The sequence below is a fragment of the Malaclemys terrapin genome, chromosome 7, assembly GCF_027887155.1.
Source record: "Malaclemys terrapin pileata isolate rMalTer1 chromosome 7, rMalTer1.hap1, whole genome shotgun sequence".
In the NCBI taxonomy this organism is placed as follows: Eukaryota; Metazoa; Chordata; order Testudines; family Emydidae; genus Malaclemys; species Malaclemys terrapin.
Window position 1 is genome coordinate 15325698 of NC_071511.1, and position 19991 is coordinate 15345688.

The 19991-nt window shown below is 40.1% G+C and overlaps 1 protein-coding gene across 3 annotated transcripts in view; it reads left to right on the plus strand.

Moving 5' to 3' along the window:
- ITPR1 (inositol 1,4,5-trisphosphate receptor type 1) overlaps window positions 1-19991 on the plus strand; it is a 246665-nt gene that overhangs the window by 168594 nt on the left and 58080 nt on the right. For all 3 annotated transcript variants that reach the window (XM_054034479.1, XM_054034481.1, XM_054034482.1), the window contains 2 exons: window positions 16951-17131; window positions 17776-18029. In XM_054034479.1, the coding sequence (XP_053890454.1) occupies window positions 16951-17131; window positions 17776-18029 (435 nt within the window). The remainder of the gene's footprint in view (window positions 1-16950; window positions 17132-17775; window positions 18030-19991) is intronic.

Below are 19991 nucleotides of genomic sequence, written 5' to 3' on the forward strand. Positions count from 1 at the left end.
CAACATTTAGCTCACTCTGCCTGAGACAAAGGATAAAGAGCCCCACACCAACTTAAATTTTTAATAACAGCAATACTATTGCAGGGTGAAATTTATTTTCTCAAGTGTTAAATCTGAGCCTTCATCTTCCTAGCAATGCACAGGTATCTTCCCATGTCATATTGGTGGGTAAATCAAATTCTGTTCCAGTCCAATAAAGCTAAATCTATATTCCTTAGCTTATTCTGGAATTTGAAGCCTATGGACTGAATAGGGCCACCTCCCAGTCTATTTTGACTAGATGATCCAAGGGATCCCTTTCTAACTCTGATTTACATATAGTAGGGAAATCTTCCATCCCTCTCCAAGGAGACATTTTTAACCAAAAAGGAAGACTCCCTAGTTTCCACTTGATGTGTATCACTGCACATGTGGGGGGATTGTAAATTAAGTATTTGCTGAGGAAGAAGTTGTTGGCATGGAGCAGTTTTAGTAAAACCTCCTAGCACTTTCATATCCGTTCCTTACAACTCTGCCAATTTCTGTCATGATCTTGCCTTTTAAGATGCTACTTCCAGCAAATTAGACTAACTTTTTCCATCTTCTCCAGCTCTACGGGTAAGTGCTCAGGGAGTGTCCCTACCTTTAGGAAAATGATCTGTGTAGCCAACAGCAGTTCAGAGAGAGAGCATACGTGTGTCTACGTGCACCAATGCAACCGTAGAAAATATCTCCTCTTAGTGGGGGTGCGGTTTGGCTCTTGGGTTTTTTTTAGTTCAGATGAATTGATTCTATGTACAGAATTACACTGAGGTTTTATGCACCAAATAATTCACTGAAACCTACAGCTAGTGCTGTACAGAATACAAGGTCACAGGCACGCCCAGGAGCTATTACTCATGCCCCAAACTACGAATGGGACTATGCTGAAAGTACCCTGTGAAGTAGTTGTGCTACAGATGAAGTACTCGCCAAGGATTCCCACAGCCCAAAAGGCAGAGTGCCAAAGTGAAAAATGTGGCAACGTATGCAAAGGTCCCCATCTTGGCAGTTCCCTCCCACCCCCACTTGTTAGTTTAGATTGTGAGCACTGTGGAGCAGGGAATGTTCTTGCCTTGCTCCGTGCCTAGCACAATGGGGCTCTCTGATCAGGGCCTCAAGGTGCCGCTTCAGTATAAATAAAGAACAGCTGTACTTCAGCTCTTTCTAATCTTTCAGCACTACCTGAGTCGTTAAAAATAAAGCATCAAAATTTAATGTAGAAAAATGCCGACGACAGGGCTTAATTTCTGGGAGAAGAGCTGGCTCAGAATTTACAAATCAAAATGAACTTGAAGGTTGATGTAGTAAAATCATGATTTCACTTCTCCCTCCCACAAAGTAATTACTAAATTATGGCTCAGTTAAATTAGTCTCCTTTCTGGGTGAGGTTAGTATAACCATGCTTCCCCTTCGCACCTGGGGACAATGTTGTATCTAGTTGCCGAGAAAACTAGAAGTTGGTGAGCAGGTGAAACTAAGCTGCTTGAGACTTTGTTACGGAAGGTCTACATTTGGTAGTCCATTCATCCACACTGCTTTCAATTCACATTTTTAAAAAGAATCTCTCCCTTCTGCATAGGAAAGATTTAATAGCAGAGTACGGCAGTGTGACGTTTCCTATTGCTAAGACTTCATTACTTCTACAAAACATGCTGCAGAACATTACTAGTCTATTATGAGGTATTATGAAAACCCAGATACACTTGTCAAAATGAACAAAGTACATTTGGTGGTGCACTATCTTTGCCGCCCTCTGCTTTTTTTATTCACTTCTTCAATTTTGCAAATTTAGTGAGAACTTCATAATAGGTCTCCCAGTCTTTGTTGTGGATTTACGGAGATCCTACTGTAATTTTAACAAACTGCCATTAGAATAGTGACTCTGAGCTTTGTTAATCTTGTATCACAGATTATCAGTGCACGTGTACTTCTAATTTTAACTTTCAGAAACTCCACTTACCAAAATTCTTTGCCTTGCAATTCTACACAAATTGATTATCTTCATTCATGACAAATGTATATTTATTATTAGCAGCTCTTATTTAATATGGTATTCTCAACAAGCTCACACTACACTCTGTAGATGTTTTTATTGCATTCAAATTGAGGATGAGGAAACTATTGGGATACTGGCAAAATGGGTTACGCAAAATGACTTTCTTGGCAATGAGATCTGAAATGCTTCGTTCTTGCACAGTATTTTCTTACCATAGGTTTTTACATGGGAAATGAGCACAGAGTGCACTGAAGCAAAAAGTTTCCACTGACACACAGCGTCTTAACATGTGATGATGCTCCTGTTAAAGTTAATAATGGGAGTTCCCGGGTAACTCCCATGTGCCTTAATGGGAGAAGAGAGCACTGTGCTATTGGACAAGGATAACTTAAATAGATGTTGCTGCTAACTCTTTATGTTAGTAGATATTTGAGCATACTGGCTTCGGTGTTGCTGCATGTTTTATAATGGTGATGAATGAGTGTTAATTATTTCATTATTATTCTAATAGGTTGTTTTAACTGTGGAAATGACTTTCTGTTTCATTGAAGCATTAAACGATCAAGATGGAATTTCCTAATCCAGATTAGGTTAGTTCTGATTTCTAGAATACACTTGAGCATTTTCAGCATTTCTACTGCCGAGCAAGCTAATAGAAATTTCTAAGAAACTGTTTATTTTTGAAATTAGCTTATTGTTCCTATTGGAGTGAGAGAGCAAATTTGCTATGGAAGCTCATCCCTGATTTAGAACCCTGGCAATTTATAATAGCACAGACGAGTTTGAATCGAAGGGTCAGAAAAGGCAATAAATTAACTTGACAAATGTTACTGCTCACTGAACTGAATTATATAAGCTCCCTTATATTTTATGTAACTCCTAGTGTGTCTACCCACAGAAAGCTGGAACCAGTCATTCTCCCCTGGTGCTTTCCGAGAGATGGCAAAAACTCCTGAGAAATGCGTGGATAGGTGCTGTTTCAGAAATCACCTTCAGAGCTGTGTTATGTAAAAGAAGGTTCATACACACTCTTTCTGTAGTGCTGCTGGCCTGTGTGTGGCACCTGTTGCTACATACATTGTTTTCTTTGGCTTGCTTTGCACAATTTTGCTTTGTGATTTTGCTTGTAGGCAAGCTTAATTTAGAGCATACTTCTCTCCTTTAGAGCAGATCAGAGGGTAGTCTATTGCATATATAAACTTCAACACTTTGAATTTGCTTCAGTTAATGTAAACTCGGCAAGTGAATGACAGTGGAGGAAATTGCTAAAGACTTCTCCTATAGCATGTCTCTTGTCTGCCAAATAAAAATTATGTGCACCATATATGCTGTTTCACCTCCTGGAGTTTCAGGTTTCCTGGATCTGTGAAAGTTAATGATGAGTAAACTCGCTTACATAACTTCCTCTTCTCCATGGCAATTTTGGTCAGCTCACTTAATTCGGGATCTTCTCAAAAGTTAGATTACATGAAAAATAGGTTTCCCACACCACTCCCAAGTAACGTTGTCAAGATCAAATAAAGTGATGAGACTGACTTCCTTTTGGTGAAGTATGTACTAAAATGCCACAAGAGCTTAATATGGTACCAGTCCTTAGGACTAGTATATCTGTTTTATTGCATATGCTCTTACAGGGGAAACAACCCCAAACCATAATTCTTCTTTCCCCACTCCTGATAAGGGTGCAAATAGAAATTACATGGCAAAGGGGATTGATAATCAAACCAAAGTTCATTATATGCAGATGAGAAGTTGATTCCCCACATGCATTAATGATCGCACTCTGAATATCACTTTTAATTTCCTTTAGTCCCTGCCCCCTACTACTCATTTCTCAGTGGCTGCTTGCTTTTGGAATAGGAAGGGGTGGAACTGAGGCTGCTTAGGAGAGGGGAAAGAGGGTTCTTCTACATCCCTGTCATGCATGGAACTGCTTTCAGGGGCTAAGAAGTCATCTTGCAGCGGAACTCTGTGTGGAACTCTGGTGGAGATGTGAGAGCCAGATCTGGGAAGAGACGAGCAGGGAATATCCTCTAGCAAAAGCACCCTGAAGAGCATGTGCTGTAGGGCCATAATACTAGCCCTGGGAGCTGGTGCCACAGTTATGATTCCAGCATGCAGGCAAAAGTTAATGAAGCAGCAAGAATAAAAAACTGCTCTGGGCCAAGGTCTGGAGCTTACAGCGTAATTGTGGTTCTTCTCTGAAATGTGACTGTAAAAATGGCATTGTGATGTTCCATATTTGTGTCTTAATTTCCATATCACATCAGCTCGTTATACATGCCAGCCCTGCAAAATTATCTGGGACCTGAGAGACGTGTTGGCTTCTTTCCTTCTTATGTATCCACACCAGTAAGAAAGATCCTCCGGGGCAGATTATGGTTTGGGACCATAGTGTGCCCCATTGCCTTCAAAGGCAATGGAGAGGAGCTTAGTAAAAAATTGTGCAGTCGATGCACAAGAAGGAGTAGTTGAGATCATTCTTTCTCAGCTGTGTTGGCAGTGCACAGGTGTAAAAAAAAAATTTAAAGAGAAAATGTTGGTGACATTAAAGTCACAAGGACTTTGAATGCACAAGGGGAGCAGATCTGCTAAGTAAAAAGGTGCCATGTTGACATAGTTGGTATTAAGAGAAGGAAAACATGTCATGACCTGGATCAGTGCTAAAAAGAACCAGAGGTAACCTTGAAAACTCACAGGTGCCAAATTCAAAAGTCATCTGATGTTGTAATTACCCAGGAGTTCAAAACATCAGTATCTAGACATGGTAGGTGGCATACCATTTAAAAACACACGATTCTGACCTACTACATTGCCTTTCCAATCTATTGCTCCTTCAGTTCTAACCTGACTTCTCAGGCCAGCAGCCAACCAGGACTAGTAAATCTACACCCAAAAAGATATGGGCATCCCAGCTATCAATAGCATTTGTTGGGTGGAGAGTCGTAGCTCTTTTCAGATCTAGTTGTCTGTGAGATATTGGCAGTGCCCCTTGCAGACGTAAACAGATGTGGTCCCTGAGCCTGCAGACAACCTGAAACAGTAAGTCTGAGAGATGTGAACTGCACCATTCATCCCACTGGGATGAATAACTTTGAAATGAAATGTCAGAAATCTACTTACTCTATGCTACTAAACCACTCCCCTCACTTTCTTTAGTGCCAGAACCTCCCAACTGTGTCCTACCCAACTGCCAAAACCCTCAGCTTCACAGCCATCATAATTGCTATTTATTTTCCATATAAAATTCTGCAGCACGTTGAAATGTACAAAATCAAGTGGTAGTGCAAAATTGAGTTTAGTAACATATTTATATGATTAATCTTTCATATATACTTCAATGAAAAATTCCATCATCTAAATGTACTTGAAGCAGAGGTAGAATCTCTAGACAGCTGCACTGGAATGCTGCAGGAGCCAGAGGCCTTGCTTGCAGAATTTAGGTCAACCTTGCTTCAGAGTGCACACCAGGTGATTTGAAATTAACCCTGAAAATTGATTGAGTTCAGGCAGTGAAGGGATATGCAAAATCAGAACCTTTTAAGGGATTCTAGTGCCTTAAGCAAACTGCCATCCTTTCCCAGTCCACAGTGACTGGTTTGCTGCTCCTAATATTTTGCTACTCTAAGCAGCCACCTGTTCTGTACCTTCTGACTAAGGAGTACTGATCAGAGTGATGTGGATTTTTTTAAAATGGGCATTGTCCAGTTTATTAAAATATGGAAGATGTATTTTGTGTGTTTAAAAGCTACTATTACAAAACTACTCAACATTCAATTGCATGTGCACACACGAAATATCTAGGTGATACCAACTGCTTTGTGGTCCAGTGTCTTGAAAGTTGTCAAATGAAGTATGTTGGTGGACCATTACAAATGCTTTCTGGACCACTAAACTCTTGCAAGTAGGAATTGTCAGATTTTTCTTTCTGATCCAAGTTCAGGATCACTAATGCTTTAACTGTAGAAAAACTGTTTGTTTTCTTTCTTCATATGTGTAGTATACATTTGTCTTTGCGTTTGTGTGCGTGTAAATAAAATGTGCGTGCGGGGGTAGTTATATAAATCAATAACCAATTTTTTTTGGTATAGGGTTAAATCTGAAAAATAATATTCTCAAGACAGATGCAACTTCTGTTTAGAAAACTAATACTATCATCCTGTGTTGTCCATACGAGCTGGTCATCTACATTTTTCATCATGAAATTATTAGAAACTTTTTCCAGGTACAATACTCCAAAGAATGTCACTGTTGGCTTTGATGACACTCCAAACAAAACTGCTGCTTCAAAACTTTCCCTACAAAGAGAGGTAGCATAATTCTCAGCAAACATGCATGCCATCAATTGTAATCTCTTTAGGGCAGCAGTATTGTCCTCTTCTTTGTCTATAATTCATCTCTTATGCCAGTGGGTACTATATCAATGATCTATGTATTGTGTAAATGTTGCAGGATGTATCCCAATTGATCTGGTCACACTGTAAATCATCATTAAGGCAACACATGTTGCACCATATCCCTGATTATCATGTGAGCAAGGAGATTTTACACTGCAAGCTGTCTGGGGCAGGGACTGTCATATATGTATAAGTGTGTATGCATGTGCATACACATACTATCTATCACACTGGGCCTTTAGAAACCACTATAGTATAAATGATCACTCATAACATTACTGCGCTGGGAACTGAAGATTGAATAGCTGCTATGAAATCATTCCTGCTCTTGTTTGATTAAAAGAATTTCTTTATCGCTGGACGAGATAAAGCTACCAGATAGGAGTGCTCAGCTTGTGAACGGGGTGGGTAAGAAGGCAGTATAGTAATGGAAGAGGGTATTGAACTTGTGGACGCTTTCCACTCTGTTATTGATGTATTGTGTTTTGCACGTAATCAAGCATCCGTAATCAAGACAGCAGCTTCCTGGAGCCTAGCATCACTGACTCTGCCTTTGTAATATAGCATTTATGTGGGTGAAAAATGAGGATGGGGAACTATATCAGAGCCTGAATGTTAAATCTCCTCACCATGGTATGATCTCTGTAGACCTATATAGTGTATTATTTAGAACTGCATGTTCTCATATATCTATCTTGGAGAAGCTCTGGGTCAGTTCAACAGTCAGCAGATGTCATTCTAAAATTATAAGGAATCGAGGAAGTAACTCGCTAATGCTTAATATATTGCCTGTATTCCCCTGTCTGTGAAATCTATATCCTGTTGTTTAAACTTTTAAGATGATCCCTAACAGGATTAAAGTCCTCAGCAAGCAGGCAGAGGCAAGCTAGTCAGAAAAACAAGGTCATGCTGCAGGGTTGTGTGTGTGTGTGTGTGTGTGTGTGTGTGTGTTTGTTTTTTTGGTAAGCACAGGAATCAACAAAGAGATGTTATATAATTTCTATTTATATCCTACTTGCTCACTAGCTGCAGGCATACAAGAGTAGCTGAGAAGGGAATTTAATGAGCTCTCAGGGCTTGCTCACCTTCCAGAGCTGGTAGGAGCCAGCTTGTTTTTGAAGTGCGTCAGCAAATGAAACTGGTGGTGGGTGGGTGGTTTGGGTAGGTGGACTGACTTGTTGCTATGGTTTTCTTTAATTCCCCTGTCTCTCAAGAAGATCTTACACCTTCTTTGGAGTCTGTAGACTTCCGTGTTTCTCACACCTCCTCATGGCTCTCTAAGGAAGCGGGATACATGCGTTTCCATATAAGAGCGTTACATGGATCACATATGTGACCTGTTGTGTGCATGGGTGAACGCTCTTATGCCTGTGGAGAGGAACTCAAATAAAAGCCCTGTGTCGAAAGTAAGTCAGCGCCCCAAGTCTCCCACGCTTTTAGAGCCATCTGCTCCGTGTTTGCAGGGATTTTAACCCCCAAACTGAACAGGCACATGCCTACTGATGAGTCACTATTGTTGCCTTGTTGTTGCTTCCCCGTCATCTCAGTTCACCTCATTGCCCCTGTGTTTCTTTTTTACCTTAGTGTCTCGTGTGAATTATTTGCCAGTTTAAATTGGAGATCTCCAGGCTTTTAAATGCCGCATTTGGGACTGTGTGTCTAATACAAGGGGTCTACCAGAAGCAAGTGGCTTAGCTCTCCCACCTGATTTCATTGTATTGTTTGTGGGGGAAGAATACCATAAGTGGATCTGTTACTAAACAATTAGGTCCCTCCCCGAGAGTCTCCTTAATCAGATTTGTTGTTAGGGGGACAGTGTTTCCAGTTCAGAGTATAGCCCTGGAGGGGAGCATCAGTAACATAAGTGTGCTCTCCGTGTGTGTGTGTGTGTGTGTTTGCAGAATATATAGCTGGGATTGCTACTGTGATGGTGTTCCCTCTGCACTTGCCGTGGTTAAAGATGAAGTTTAAAGCTATGCTGAAAAATGGCTAGTTGGGCATTCAGCAGATATTCCTTATGGGCTTAATTCAGGCTACAGAACACGTTCAACCCAGAAATATTTTAATTAACAAATGTTAGGTTCCTTGGGACTCATGGTATTACTAAGGACACAGAATGATGGATTTTTAGCAGACAAGGAAATACCAAAGGATTTCTTAGAAGTATCCGAAAGAATTGTTTGTTTAAACAAAAACAAACAAACAAAAAACTTTACTTTATTCTGTGCTGAAAGCCCTTACAGCCTGGCTAGGGAGAACATAAAGGGTTTGTTTCTGTACTTGACTCAGTGCTTATGTTAGCTTTGCCGTTTATTTTTAAAAGTGTGAAATACGAATACCTTGAAGTACAGTCTGGCTAGATGAGGTGGGGGTGAGCTTTTTTGCAAGTACACCTTCATAAAACTAACACAGAAGTTTTGTAATAGTTCATAGTGGTAGCCCACTAGGATAACCAAGACAAGCTAACTTCCACTTAGTCATTTCTCTCTGACATTGGAGTGGAAGATCTGCTGATTCCAGGCCAGAGAGGTAATCTTTTTCTCAGTAGCTGAAGGGACTTTCCTTTTGGAAACATCCCTGCGTGTCAAGTTCATCATTGAACAATTTCTCATGAAACCACTCTTCATTGATTAACATTTAGTTCTATATGGAGGGGGGAGTTAGTTTCTACCAGCTCAACATAAGCCTTTGAGTTTTTGCCAGGTTTACTTTAAATTAACTGTTTGGTTGTTGTTAAACCATGACTGTTTTCCTGAGAGAGTCTCACTCTACTAATTAATGGGATCTCCTGGAGTTTGTACTTGTAAATTTACTTGAGGAGGTCTGTCAAAACTGTGCTTTAAGGGTGTGGTCCAGAAAACATTCTGTCCTTTTAATGCCAAAGGCACTGTCTCATTTGGATCTCAATCTTCAGAAAGGAGAGTGAGTTTGAACCAACACACTTTGCATACAGTGTTTGTTAAATAGGTTTTGATAATACTTCTTACCACATGAGCGTGCAAACAGAGCATATAATAGAGCCTATAATTATCAAGTCTGGGAACAGAAGCCAAGCTATTTGATGTGAGAAGCACGAATGTTCATCTTTCCGGTTTCTTGGTTAACAATACGAACAGCTGTGACTTCAGGGCAAGTCTGGTTAACAGTTAACTGAATAGATTAATGTGTTCCCAGAAAGAGTGACAAACATACACATAAAGACGTGAGCAAAACCTGATAAGCCTTTGAAAAGTGAGAACCAGACACAAACTGCCTTCAGCTGGTCCCTGGCATTCTAGGTTTTTCCACTTGGCAATCCTTTGTGCTGATTCAGTGTGCACAGGCCCACATGTAGTTAAGCAGGTTATTGTGTTTAAGTTGGCTGAGTCTTTACTGCCCTTAGTGATGCTGTAGTTCTTCAGTTTGCTCTAAAATAAGACATCAGTCAGTAAAGTTTACAACCTGCCATGTGATTCCGCATTAGTCTGCAAAGGGCAGATAGTTGGTTTAAATTGTTAACTAAGTTGCTTGCTATCCATTGCTGAGGCATGAAACATATTAAGAACCACTTGTACACACTATTGCAGTTACCCTAGCTCTGTAATTCCATCTGTCTAAGCTTCTTCCATTTTGGCCAGCTGCATTTTTTACTGTTAGATTCCAGAGAATCCATCAGGCACTAAGATGCATCTAAGTTTCAGCTCTCTTCAAGGTGCCTGCAATTGAATTAAACTATTAAGTTGTGAGAGTTGTGGGGAGGAGAGTGGGGTTGGGTTTTTTTTTGTTTGTTTGTTAGTTTGCTTGCTTGTTGCACCCTAGATGAATCATTCTGATAGTTTATTATTTATTATTATTATTCAATTCTGGTGTCCACATTTTTAAAAGAATGGTAAAAAATTGGAGAGGGTACAAAAAAGAGCCACAAAAACTATTTGAGGGTTGAACAAAATGCTTTATAGTGAAAGACTAAAGAGCTCGGTTTAGTTTATCAGAAAGAAAATTTGAGAGGAGACTTAAAGTGTGTAAGTACTTCCTTAGGGAGAAGATACCAGGTATCAAGGGTTCTTTAATGGAGCAGAGAAAGCTACAACAAAAATCCAGTTGCTGTAAGCTGAAGCCAGACAAATTCAAATTAGAAATTAGACACAAATTTTTAACAGTGAGTGTGATTAACCACTGAAACTACCAAGGGAAGTGGTGGATTCTCCATCTCTTCATGTTTGTTATCAAGTCAATATTGGATTCCTTTCTGGAAGTAATACTTCAGCCAAATACAAATTATTGGGCTTAATACATTTCACATAGTTACCCATGTAATGGCATGTGTTATACAGGTGGTTAGACTAGATGATAGTCCCTTCTGGTCTTAAGCTCCGATGAATTATTGTTTGTACTCCAGTAGCTCCTAGGAGGGGTAGTCATGGGCCAGGACTCTATTGTGCTAGTATATTAAGTCATTTGGATGTGGCTTTAGTCCCTTTTGCCTGCAAAATGTTTGATAGAACATAGTTTTTTTTGGGGGGGGGGGACACTGTTCTTTTAAGCCATTTGGTGTTAAACTGTTCAGTAGCTATGTAATTCAAGCCTGTTTTCACCAACTATAATTTGCATTAGTAGGGTAAAGGTGAAGCTGGGGTTCCTATTTGGTCAGTGGGTTCCTTGTTTCTCCTTGAAGAAGAGGGGTTAGTGGCTCGCAAACGCAAGGAGAAACTATGCTTTTAGCAAAGATTTCACAGGTTTTTAGCAAAGATTTATGGAACACTTTCCCCTGTGACAGTTTTATATAGACTATTTGCATTAGCTTCAGATGAATCTATCAGGCTGATTCTCTTTGAATAAGGATGGTGACCTGTGCTGGATTCCCCTCCTTTCCAGTCCCCTGGAAACTAACCCAGCCTCTTGCTATGTGTCAAAGTGCAGTAAACCCTGGAGACAGCTGAAAGGTGCTGTGTTCTGTATGGCTCACTCCGCTCTGATACCTGCATGGAAACCATCTACTGCGGAAATGCAGATTTTCCTCAGTTCACTGCAGGAGTTTGGACTTGTGAACCTTTAGCTTCAAACCCTACAGGGGGGAAAAAAAGGATTTTCCTTCTCCTTGTGTGTGTCTATATCATTTAACAGAAGCAGCCTCTAACTTTTCAGTTGGCTCAATAAACTTTGAAAGTTAATTATGAATGTTTTGTGGCAAATGCTCAAAGGAAAGTCTCTCCATTGTCTTGTGTGGTGCAGCTGAATATCTCCTGTTGTGGATGTTAAATGTACGCAGTATATAAATGTGTTGGGTTTCTTATTCATGCTGTGGCTATAGCAATTAATCACAATCCGGTTGTCTCTGGTGTCGGAAAGGAGTCGTGATTCAGTTAATTGTATGGCCATGAGTGGCTGCATTTTGGGGATGTGCTGCATTTCATTGATGTAAATTTGGCTTCTAAGGTTGTGTTTACTGAATCCAATGTTCATGAAACAAACCACATGACCCCCTCTTCCCCCCCATGTATCATATGATATTTCTTGTTTCATGGCAAATGACTGTTATGAAACAGAATACTGTCTGATCATCACTGAATTCTGCAGAAACGGACAGCTGATCCGGTGTCAATATGCAGGTTTGGTAACAGTCCCAATCCTTGTGACTGAGCATATTCTTGCAGCGTGCTTGGCTTGAATATTTTATTTTTTAAGGAGCTCCTCCTACTAAAGGACTAGGGATGCTTGTGCAACATGGTTAAAAACAGCAAACATGCTTTTAAAAAAGCCTAGTTGGCATTTGAAGTAAAACCAACCAATTGAGGGGGACTACTGCTAGAAATGGAGAGAAGAAGGAAGTGGCAAGGGAAGGAAATAAATATGGGGCAAACAGAGCCCATCTTAAAATGGGACCGGACGAGGAGCTTTTCTCAATATGCGGGAGAGGTGGGTTGATATGGGTATGAAAGGGGCACTCTAAGGTCCAGCTCAAAGGCGCAGCTGCTTGTCTCAACCATTCAGATGTGCTCATGACCTTAAGATCTAGGTGCCAAATGCTACAAGGCAGGCGCCTTCCAATCTAAGATAGTGTAATGGGATTTGTAAACCGCAGGCGGGGTGCGAATGTAGATATGAGTCAAGAAAAATCTCACAAAGGAAGTCTAATGTAGTTGTATGGTTACGGGTTTTGAAATCCAGCAGATGCCAGCTAGTCTGCCCTTTGATAGTCAGACATGTGACGGGCACAGGACGGGGGTGATATGGATGCAGTGAGCTCACGTTTATGCAGATGTGTTGACTGCCTAAATAATCTACCATGTGTTACACTTGTGCAGACCTGGGTCATCCTGACGTAAGCTTCCAGGGTACCAATTGTGACTGAGCTTCTCATTCCCACTTTGTCCCTGGAGTTTCAAAATATCCTACTGGAATATGCTCCCTTTTAATGGGAAAGGCCATAATACAGTACAGTCCACTGAACTCTGTACTGAGAGTCACAGCTACCCACCCTATTCTTCAATCAAGATTCTACAGGTCCCAACTTAAAATCCTGTCTCATTCTGAATAGTCGAGCTGACTGCCCAAGGTGGACTGTTGCATGCTGGGAGCTGTAGTTTGTGTGCTGCCCAGCTCTATCAAAGATGAGGTTGGGTGCAGTCCGTTCCCATCTATGCAAATTAAATGCAGCCCTTGAGCTCACAACAAGTTGCCTATGTGGCCCTAAGTTGGGCAAATGGGGCTAAACTTTCCCTCACCTTGGCTGGAGAGAACACAGATGGATCCCATCACAGCCAAAGCTAGTGGTGCTTTTATGACCTTCAGGATGACAATTCATTGTTTCTTATCCCAGAGCATTGTGCCTGAATGCATTTGCCTGACCAACTGTCACAGTCCTCCTGTCTGCAAGTCAGAGTGCTGGTGCTCTGCATCACCTGACGGAAACCTTCATTTCTTTCAGAGGTGTTCCCATAACAATGTTAACTTTCTAACATAAGTTTGGAACCATATCTGTGAACAAGTTTTAGATTCTTTCTCTTATACTTATCATCTACAACTACCTGCTCCAGCACAACTAGCAAAATCTCACCTCTTAAAATACAGTATCTTGGTAGCTCAGCTGGCTTGGAGTTGACTCATGTGTGAAGGTGATGGGTATTCTGACCTACATTGAAACAATCATTTTGTGACAGCCATTAAACGCACACATGACATGCAAAAAATGCTTTATTGGAAATGTTCACTGGGCTAGTTTTTCTCTGACGTGCAATGGAAAATCTGTTAAAGCACCCGAACAAAAAAAGCAACACTTCTGAATCTGTCAGCAAATAACCATTACCAACATGCAAAATATTTATTTCATGTAGTTTATAGAGAAAAAACTTTTTCTTCACCACTCCTTTGTGTTGAGAAGGCTTTTTCTGAAGTAGAAGGTTCTTTATACATGCAATCAACTAACACAAAACACCAGCGTGAGAGGCAGAAACTTTTGTTTCTCAAACAAATTTTGTAGGCAACAGTCACCCTTTCTAAAACTGATACTTTTATTGCTTTTAAAATTTCATTAGTAGTTTCTAGGTCTGATTCTTGCTTATTTGTATTAAAGTAGCATGTAGAACCCCCAACAAAGATCAAAGCTCTGCTGTGCTAGACACCTAAAGACACCTAGTAAGAGACAGTGCCTGCTTCAAGAGTTTACAGTCCAAATAATCAAGACAAAGGTATAGTATTCTTTGTATCTTGGACAAATCCAAAAATCATTGTGAGGCAGGTCTTGATTATCATTTTACCTGGACAGATCCCATCAAGCGCACCAATCTGATAGGTTATTTTGGACTAACCAATCTAAAATTAATGTTACCTACATAAATACCTCTTTATTTAAACACACAGTCTAGGTACATGTCCAATGGAGAGCAGGGAAGGGGTAGCTTTAAAGGCTTTCACTTAACATTTAATACATGGCTTTTGGTCAGTGAATCATTCTGGAAATATAATTTGGGTTCATGTGTCAATTAATGCTGTTCTTATCAAAAATAGCAAATTCAGAAATAATATCAAAATATGTATAAATCTCGCTATTCCAAAGGATCCCAAAACAATTCACATGCTGACCCTGGGCTCATCACAGTGCCTCTGGAACAATTATCAGAGGGGTAGCTGTGTTAGTCTGAATCTGTAAAAAGCGACAGAGGGTCCTGTGGCACCTTTAAGACTAACAGAAGTATTGGGAGCATAAGCTTTCATGGGTAAGAACCTCACTTCAGAGTCTTGCATCTGAAGGTTCTTACCCACGAAAGCTTATGCTCTGGAACAATGTACCTCTCAGTGTCACTAGATACTAGAAGTGGGATAGTCATTTGTATCACCATCACTTATAGACTTTCTCATCATTACGGCTTTCCATGTTTCTCCGTGTTATTGAGTACCTAGGATCTTTCTTTTAATGCTTTCCCCCAAGAGATATTAGCATGCTCTTTTCCAGGCTGAATGTCAGTTTTTCCTCTATTTCTAATCTCTTTAGAGGCCTGTTGATTAATCCTGACTTACTTGTACTTAACACCTTCTATAATAATGTAATTTGCAAATATCATGAACATGTTGAGCTTTTTGCTAATGATCTGAAAAGGGAATACATCTTAAATAGGATGGAAGCTAAGACCAGTCCCTGTGGTTACCTGATTTCTCCATTTGCAGCCTCAAGTTTTAAAGTTGGCTGTTCATCTTTCCCTTTGTTTATGTCCAGTTACTCCGCCTAAGATATTGTGTTGATGGTTCTGCAACTCTCCACTTCCTGTCTCCATCCCTAGTCCTCCCTTCATGTTTTAAATGAGTTAAACCCTATCCCCAGCAAAGATACTGATACTAATTAGCTGTTCAATATTATATTCAGCCTCTTGGCACTTAACACCAAATCTGAACGGGCACAAGTAAAGAAGGGAAACAATACTTTCAAAGCCAAGCCTGTCTAACAGAGGTGTTTAATGCCAGTATATACTGTAATATACTATGCATGTGCTCAAGGACAGCATTTTAAAAAAAGAAAACCACAGCTCAGTCCTTGACTAGCTTCTCTATAGATGGCTTTTGAAAATTTTTTTAACTGTAGGTTAAAAATATTCCTATGTGTTACTGAGGTTAATTGTCTGATGCAATTGTTTTAACTGGTTTTCAGAATGTAGTTCACAATTTCTCCCAGAGGTTTGCTTCTGCGTGGGATGGTCTGTATTGTCCTGTATTCCTGGTAGATTAATTCAGTGTAATGAAGTCAATATTATCTTAGTTTCTTATTTGTCCCCTTCTAGCAATTATTTGACAGACCTATTGGTTATAGTTGAGTATAAAATCTGCCTAGTAAACTAAGATTTTGTATAGGTTTTTTGTTTTATCCATTTTTAAAATTACTTTGTTCTGTTTTTTTCTTGGCCAACTAATTCCTTCCAATTAGGGGTAATTAAGGCCTTCCTGGTTTGGTAGAGACTGCTCCAAATTTCGTGGGGTCTCATGTAGGTATCAGCCACGAGGTTTGAATAGTAGCACTCCCACTCTTCCACGGTAATCAAAGAGGTAACATTAATCTTTCAAAGCAAGTCCCTCTGCTCCTGTTCTAACCAGAACTGCCAGGGAGTAATCAAAGACAGACATTCCAAGGATTGCCTTGTGTAGTCTGTTTCTCAGAGCAGCATGCAAGATATATTGCCATTCCCCTTTGTAATTTGTCTTCTCAATAAATCAGACTTCGTCCCTATTCATCATGGGAAGCTGTTGGATCATGAGCTGCAACAGAATGCTAACTAATTTCATAATTCTCTGCATAAGGTGACCCACTTACAAGTTCATCCTCCAGTCGTGTGTAAGCTCTGATCCTGATTTATGTAACAGCATATTGGTTTCATAAGAAATTGTCTGATTGCTTACTGTGTTGGCTCCTTGTGACCTGTATGTGATTTGCATTCTCCTCAGTCTCAGGGGGAAAATTGTCTTTCTACATGTATGGACAGAAAAACAAATTAACAACAAATATTAAAAACTTGTTAATACTTTGAGCTTTTTTGTTGCTTCTAAAGCTATGTTAGAGAGAGAATTAAGATTATATAGCTCTGCAGCAGACAGATCAAAGCACAGAAACTCCAAATTGGGGGGAAAAAAAAATCTTTGTCCTGTTTGTACATTTTAGGGTTCTGAGATTAGTGTTGAATGTTAAACCTATGAGCCACAATCATTTTGACTCAACAGGGACTTCGATGAGCTGAGACCCAAATATGTATAAAGATATTCCATTGTGCTTACCTGGAAGGTACAAGGAGAAGTGTACCATATAAATGTACCAGGGATAACATGATCAATTGCACTATCTTCTTTAAAAGTATATTTGGAAATATTAATAACAAAGCTAATGTAACTGAGACACATTTTTGGACTCCTTAACTAGAAGATCTAGTCTTCGTTCCTCTAGAGTTCTGTCTGTGCTGAAAGCTAATTAAATTTTTAGTCCTTCAATCCATAGTGCACTGGATATAAGGGCAGGTGAAATAATTTCTTGACTCAAGCCTCTGTATAAAATATATACTTGTTCCATTTCTTTGGTAGCATTCGTTCTTCTGCCGACTAACAGAAGATAAGAAATCTGAAAAGTTCTTTAAGGTTTTCTATGACCGCATGAAGGTGGCACAACAAGAAATCAAGGCTACAGTCACAGTAAACACCAGTGACTTGGGAAATAAAAAGAAAGATGAGGACTCAGACAGAGATGCACCAGTTAGGAAAAGAGGTAAATCTCCAATTCTTTGCTTTGAAAAGTGACATGGGAGCAAGGCACTGTACTTATTGAACTCCTTGTGATTGATGCAGTAGTGCTGTGATCCACAGAGCAAAGTTAAGAGATCAGTGGTATCCTGCCTTGGGATCTCAAGAGCAGCATTCTCTCTTCAATCCATCCATTTGTGAGATTGTACTATTGAAATGATGAAATGTATTTGAGATGGGACTCTTCCAACTTGTCTAGCCTGAGATGCTGCCTAAATCTGATCGATAGTAATGGCCCTGGACTGTAGGTTATGGTCAGTGCCTTTCTAAAAATAACCCAGGACTGGAGAAATAGCTTCTTACACAACAGGTCTTCTTCTAAAACTCCTAATGGTGTTATGTGCCTGTGATCTGTTCCCTAACAGGTTAATATAAGGATTAAAAACTTTACTGTGATTTGTTGAAAAGGGTAACATGCTATCATCCTAAACCCAGTCTCTTTCATTGTACTAAACATGCGTGTTGAAAAGGTTATGAAGGTGATGAGCTGGTCTGTGTGTAAAACTTTAATAGGAAATGTGTGAATAGATTTTTTTTTCCCTCTAATCCTTTTGTTCAGATTACCAGGTGGAAGTTATTTTTCATATGTTCCATTCTCATGTATTCTAGTGAAAGAGCCCACAACACAAATTACAGAGGAAGTCCGGGATCAGTTGCTAGAGGCCTCTGCTGCTACAAGAAAGGCTTATAATACATACAGGAGGGAAGCTGATCCTGATGACCATTATTCAGCTGCAGATGGACCACAGTCTGCACCAGACAAGAACAAAGATGACTTGGAGATGAGTGCTGTGATTACAATAATGCAGCCCATTCTCCGTTTCTTACAGCTACTCTGTGAAAACCACAACCGGGATCTACAGGTACCATAGGCAGATATGCATGTAGAGTTAAGGCATTGCCATCACATCAACCTCTCTAATCTGTGCCACTTTCCCAGTACAGCCTCAGTTGACCTAAGAGAGCCATGCATGCCCTCATCTCTTTCAAATCCCAACGAACAGGATGTTTTGTGGATTGCTTGACAAAAACTGTGCTGAAATGAAGTCTGTCTATGGCCGCCACATATGGCGTGAAGGCACTTTCTCTTCTCTCCCTGGCTCTTTCCTGTCTCCAACCCCTCTTTAGTCATCCTAGCTCAGCAGGAATAATTCTCAACACAATACTCTGAAAATAGCTGAGCTTGGCTTTTTTACTGTTAATACTTTCTCCAGGTCAGATCCCATCTTGATTAAGAGGTCTGTATTTACAGACAAGATCTCTGACATCCTGGTATACATTAATGAGACGTTTGGAGGCAATTCCATACAGACACAGCTTAGCCAATCCACATTGCAACTACCCATCTCTATGTAGATATCCATTCCAAAACTGGTGTATATGATGCTGCATAAAATGTGTAATAAAATCAATAAAGTCCAGGCATCCAGTTGTAGAACTAGGTAAGCCTTCAATGATTAGCTCTAGGAGAGGAGTGATGAGGGGTGAGGTGGAAAAAACAAGATCCATTCCTATTGAATTCCCAAAGGAACACAGAAATCCCCTCCTCTAATATTTAAAGGTGCTCATCTTCTACATGGCTTGCAGCATTACCTGCTGGCCTCAGTAGTTGTGGGAGCTAATTATTTTTGCTTTTGGCTTCCTGGCATGGACCAAGTATCTAGTGGGCTCATTCTGTGTTAAACGCTCATGAGCAGGGATTCTCAAACTGGGGGTCAGAACCCCTCAGGGCGTCATGAGGTTATCACATGAGGGGTTGTGAGCTGTCAGCCTCCACCCCAAACCCTGCTTTGCCTCCAGCATTTATAATAGTGTTAAATATATTTAGAAGTGTTTTTAATTTATAAGGGGGGTCACACTCAGAGGCTTGCTATGTGAAAGGAGTCACCAGTACAAAAGTTTGAGAACCACTGCTCATGAGTAACTTTTTAAGGTGGTTTGGATCCATGTCTCTGAAGACCAGATCTTTGCTCTCCATATCTTCAGGTAGCCTGACAGGAAGAATATTTATTTTTATTTTTTATTTATTTTTTTTGTCCTTGGTTTTCTAAATGTTCTGCAAATGATTCTGGGACTCTTTCACGGTCTTTTCTAGCTGCATAGTCCTGTGGACTTGAGCCCAGTTTCATCCTTACTGTCTGACAGTTACTGTTAACATCTTTGCTAACCCAAGAGTTATGTCCCCCACTTCTTGTATTCTGCCACCTATTTTAGCTCCTACGTTAAAGACCTTGGCCTATAGATTGACTGAGATTTCTTGACCAGGCAATATGCCACTATGGCCATAGGAGTTTAGTCTTCCAGAAGTTTGCATTCAACCTGTATAATCATATTTTGTTTTCTCTTTTGTTCCTATTACTCTTGCTGTCTCTGGGCTAAAAATCCTGTAGAGACATTCTAATGCTATTAATAGTCCAGCTTCTACAAAATGGAAGGTTTAAATCCCTTTCCACTGAGAGATTTTCCTGCCAGTGGCAGTATTTGTTTCAGAGCTTTTTTTTGGAAGCTCTGATCTCTGTAGCCTCCAACCTTTTTTCACTGCCTGGAAAACTAATCAAAAGTCAAGATACTAAGTGAGCAATCAGGTGAAGTACACTGAATCATTGTCACTTTTAATCCTCATTCATCTACAGTGCTTGCCTTTTTATCTTAGCCTTCTGTTGAATCTGGCAACATCTCAGTCTTTGCCTTAAAAAGAAAAAAGTCATTGGACAATCACTAGAAGCAGTCAGTTAGCAATGGTGCTCTGCAAACTTGTAGGCAAGAGACCTTGCCTGTTCCAAAGTCCAATACATTCTGTTCCTCTAATACCTTGTTGTTGTTGT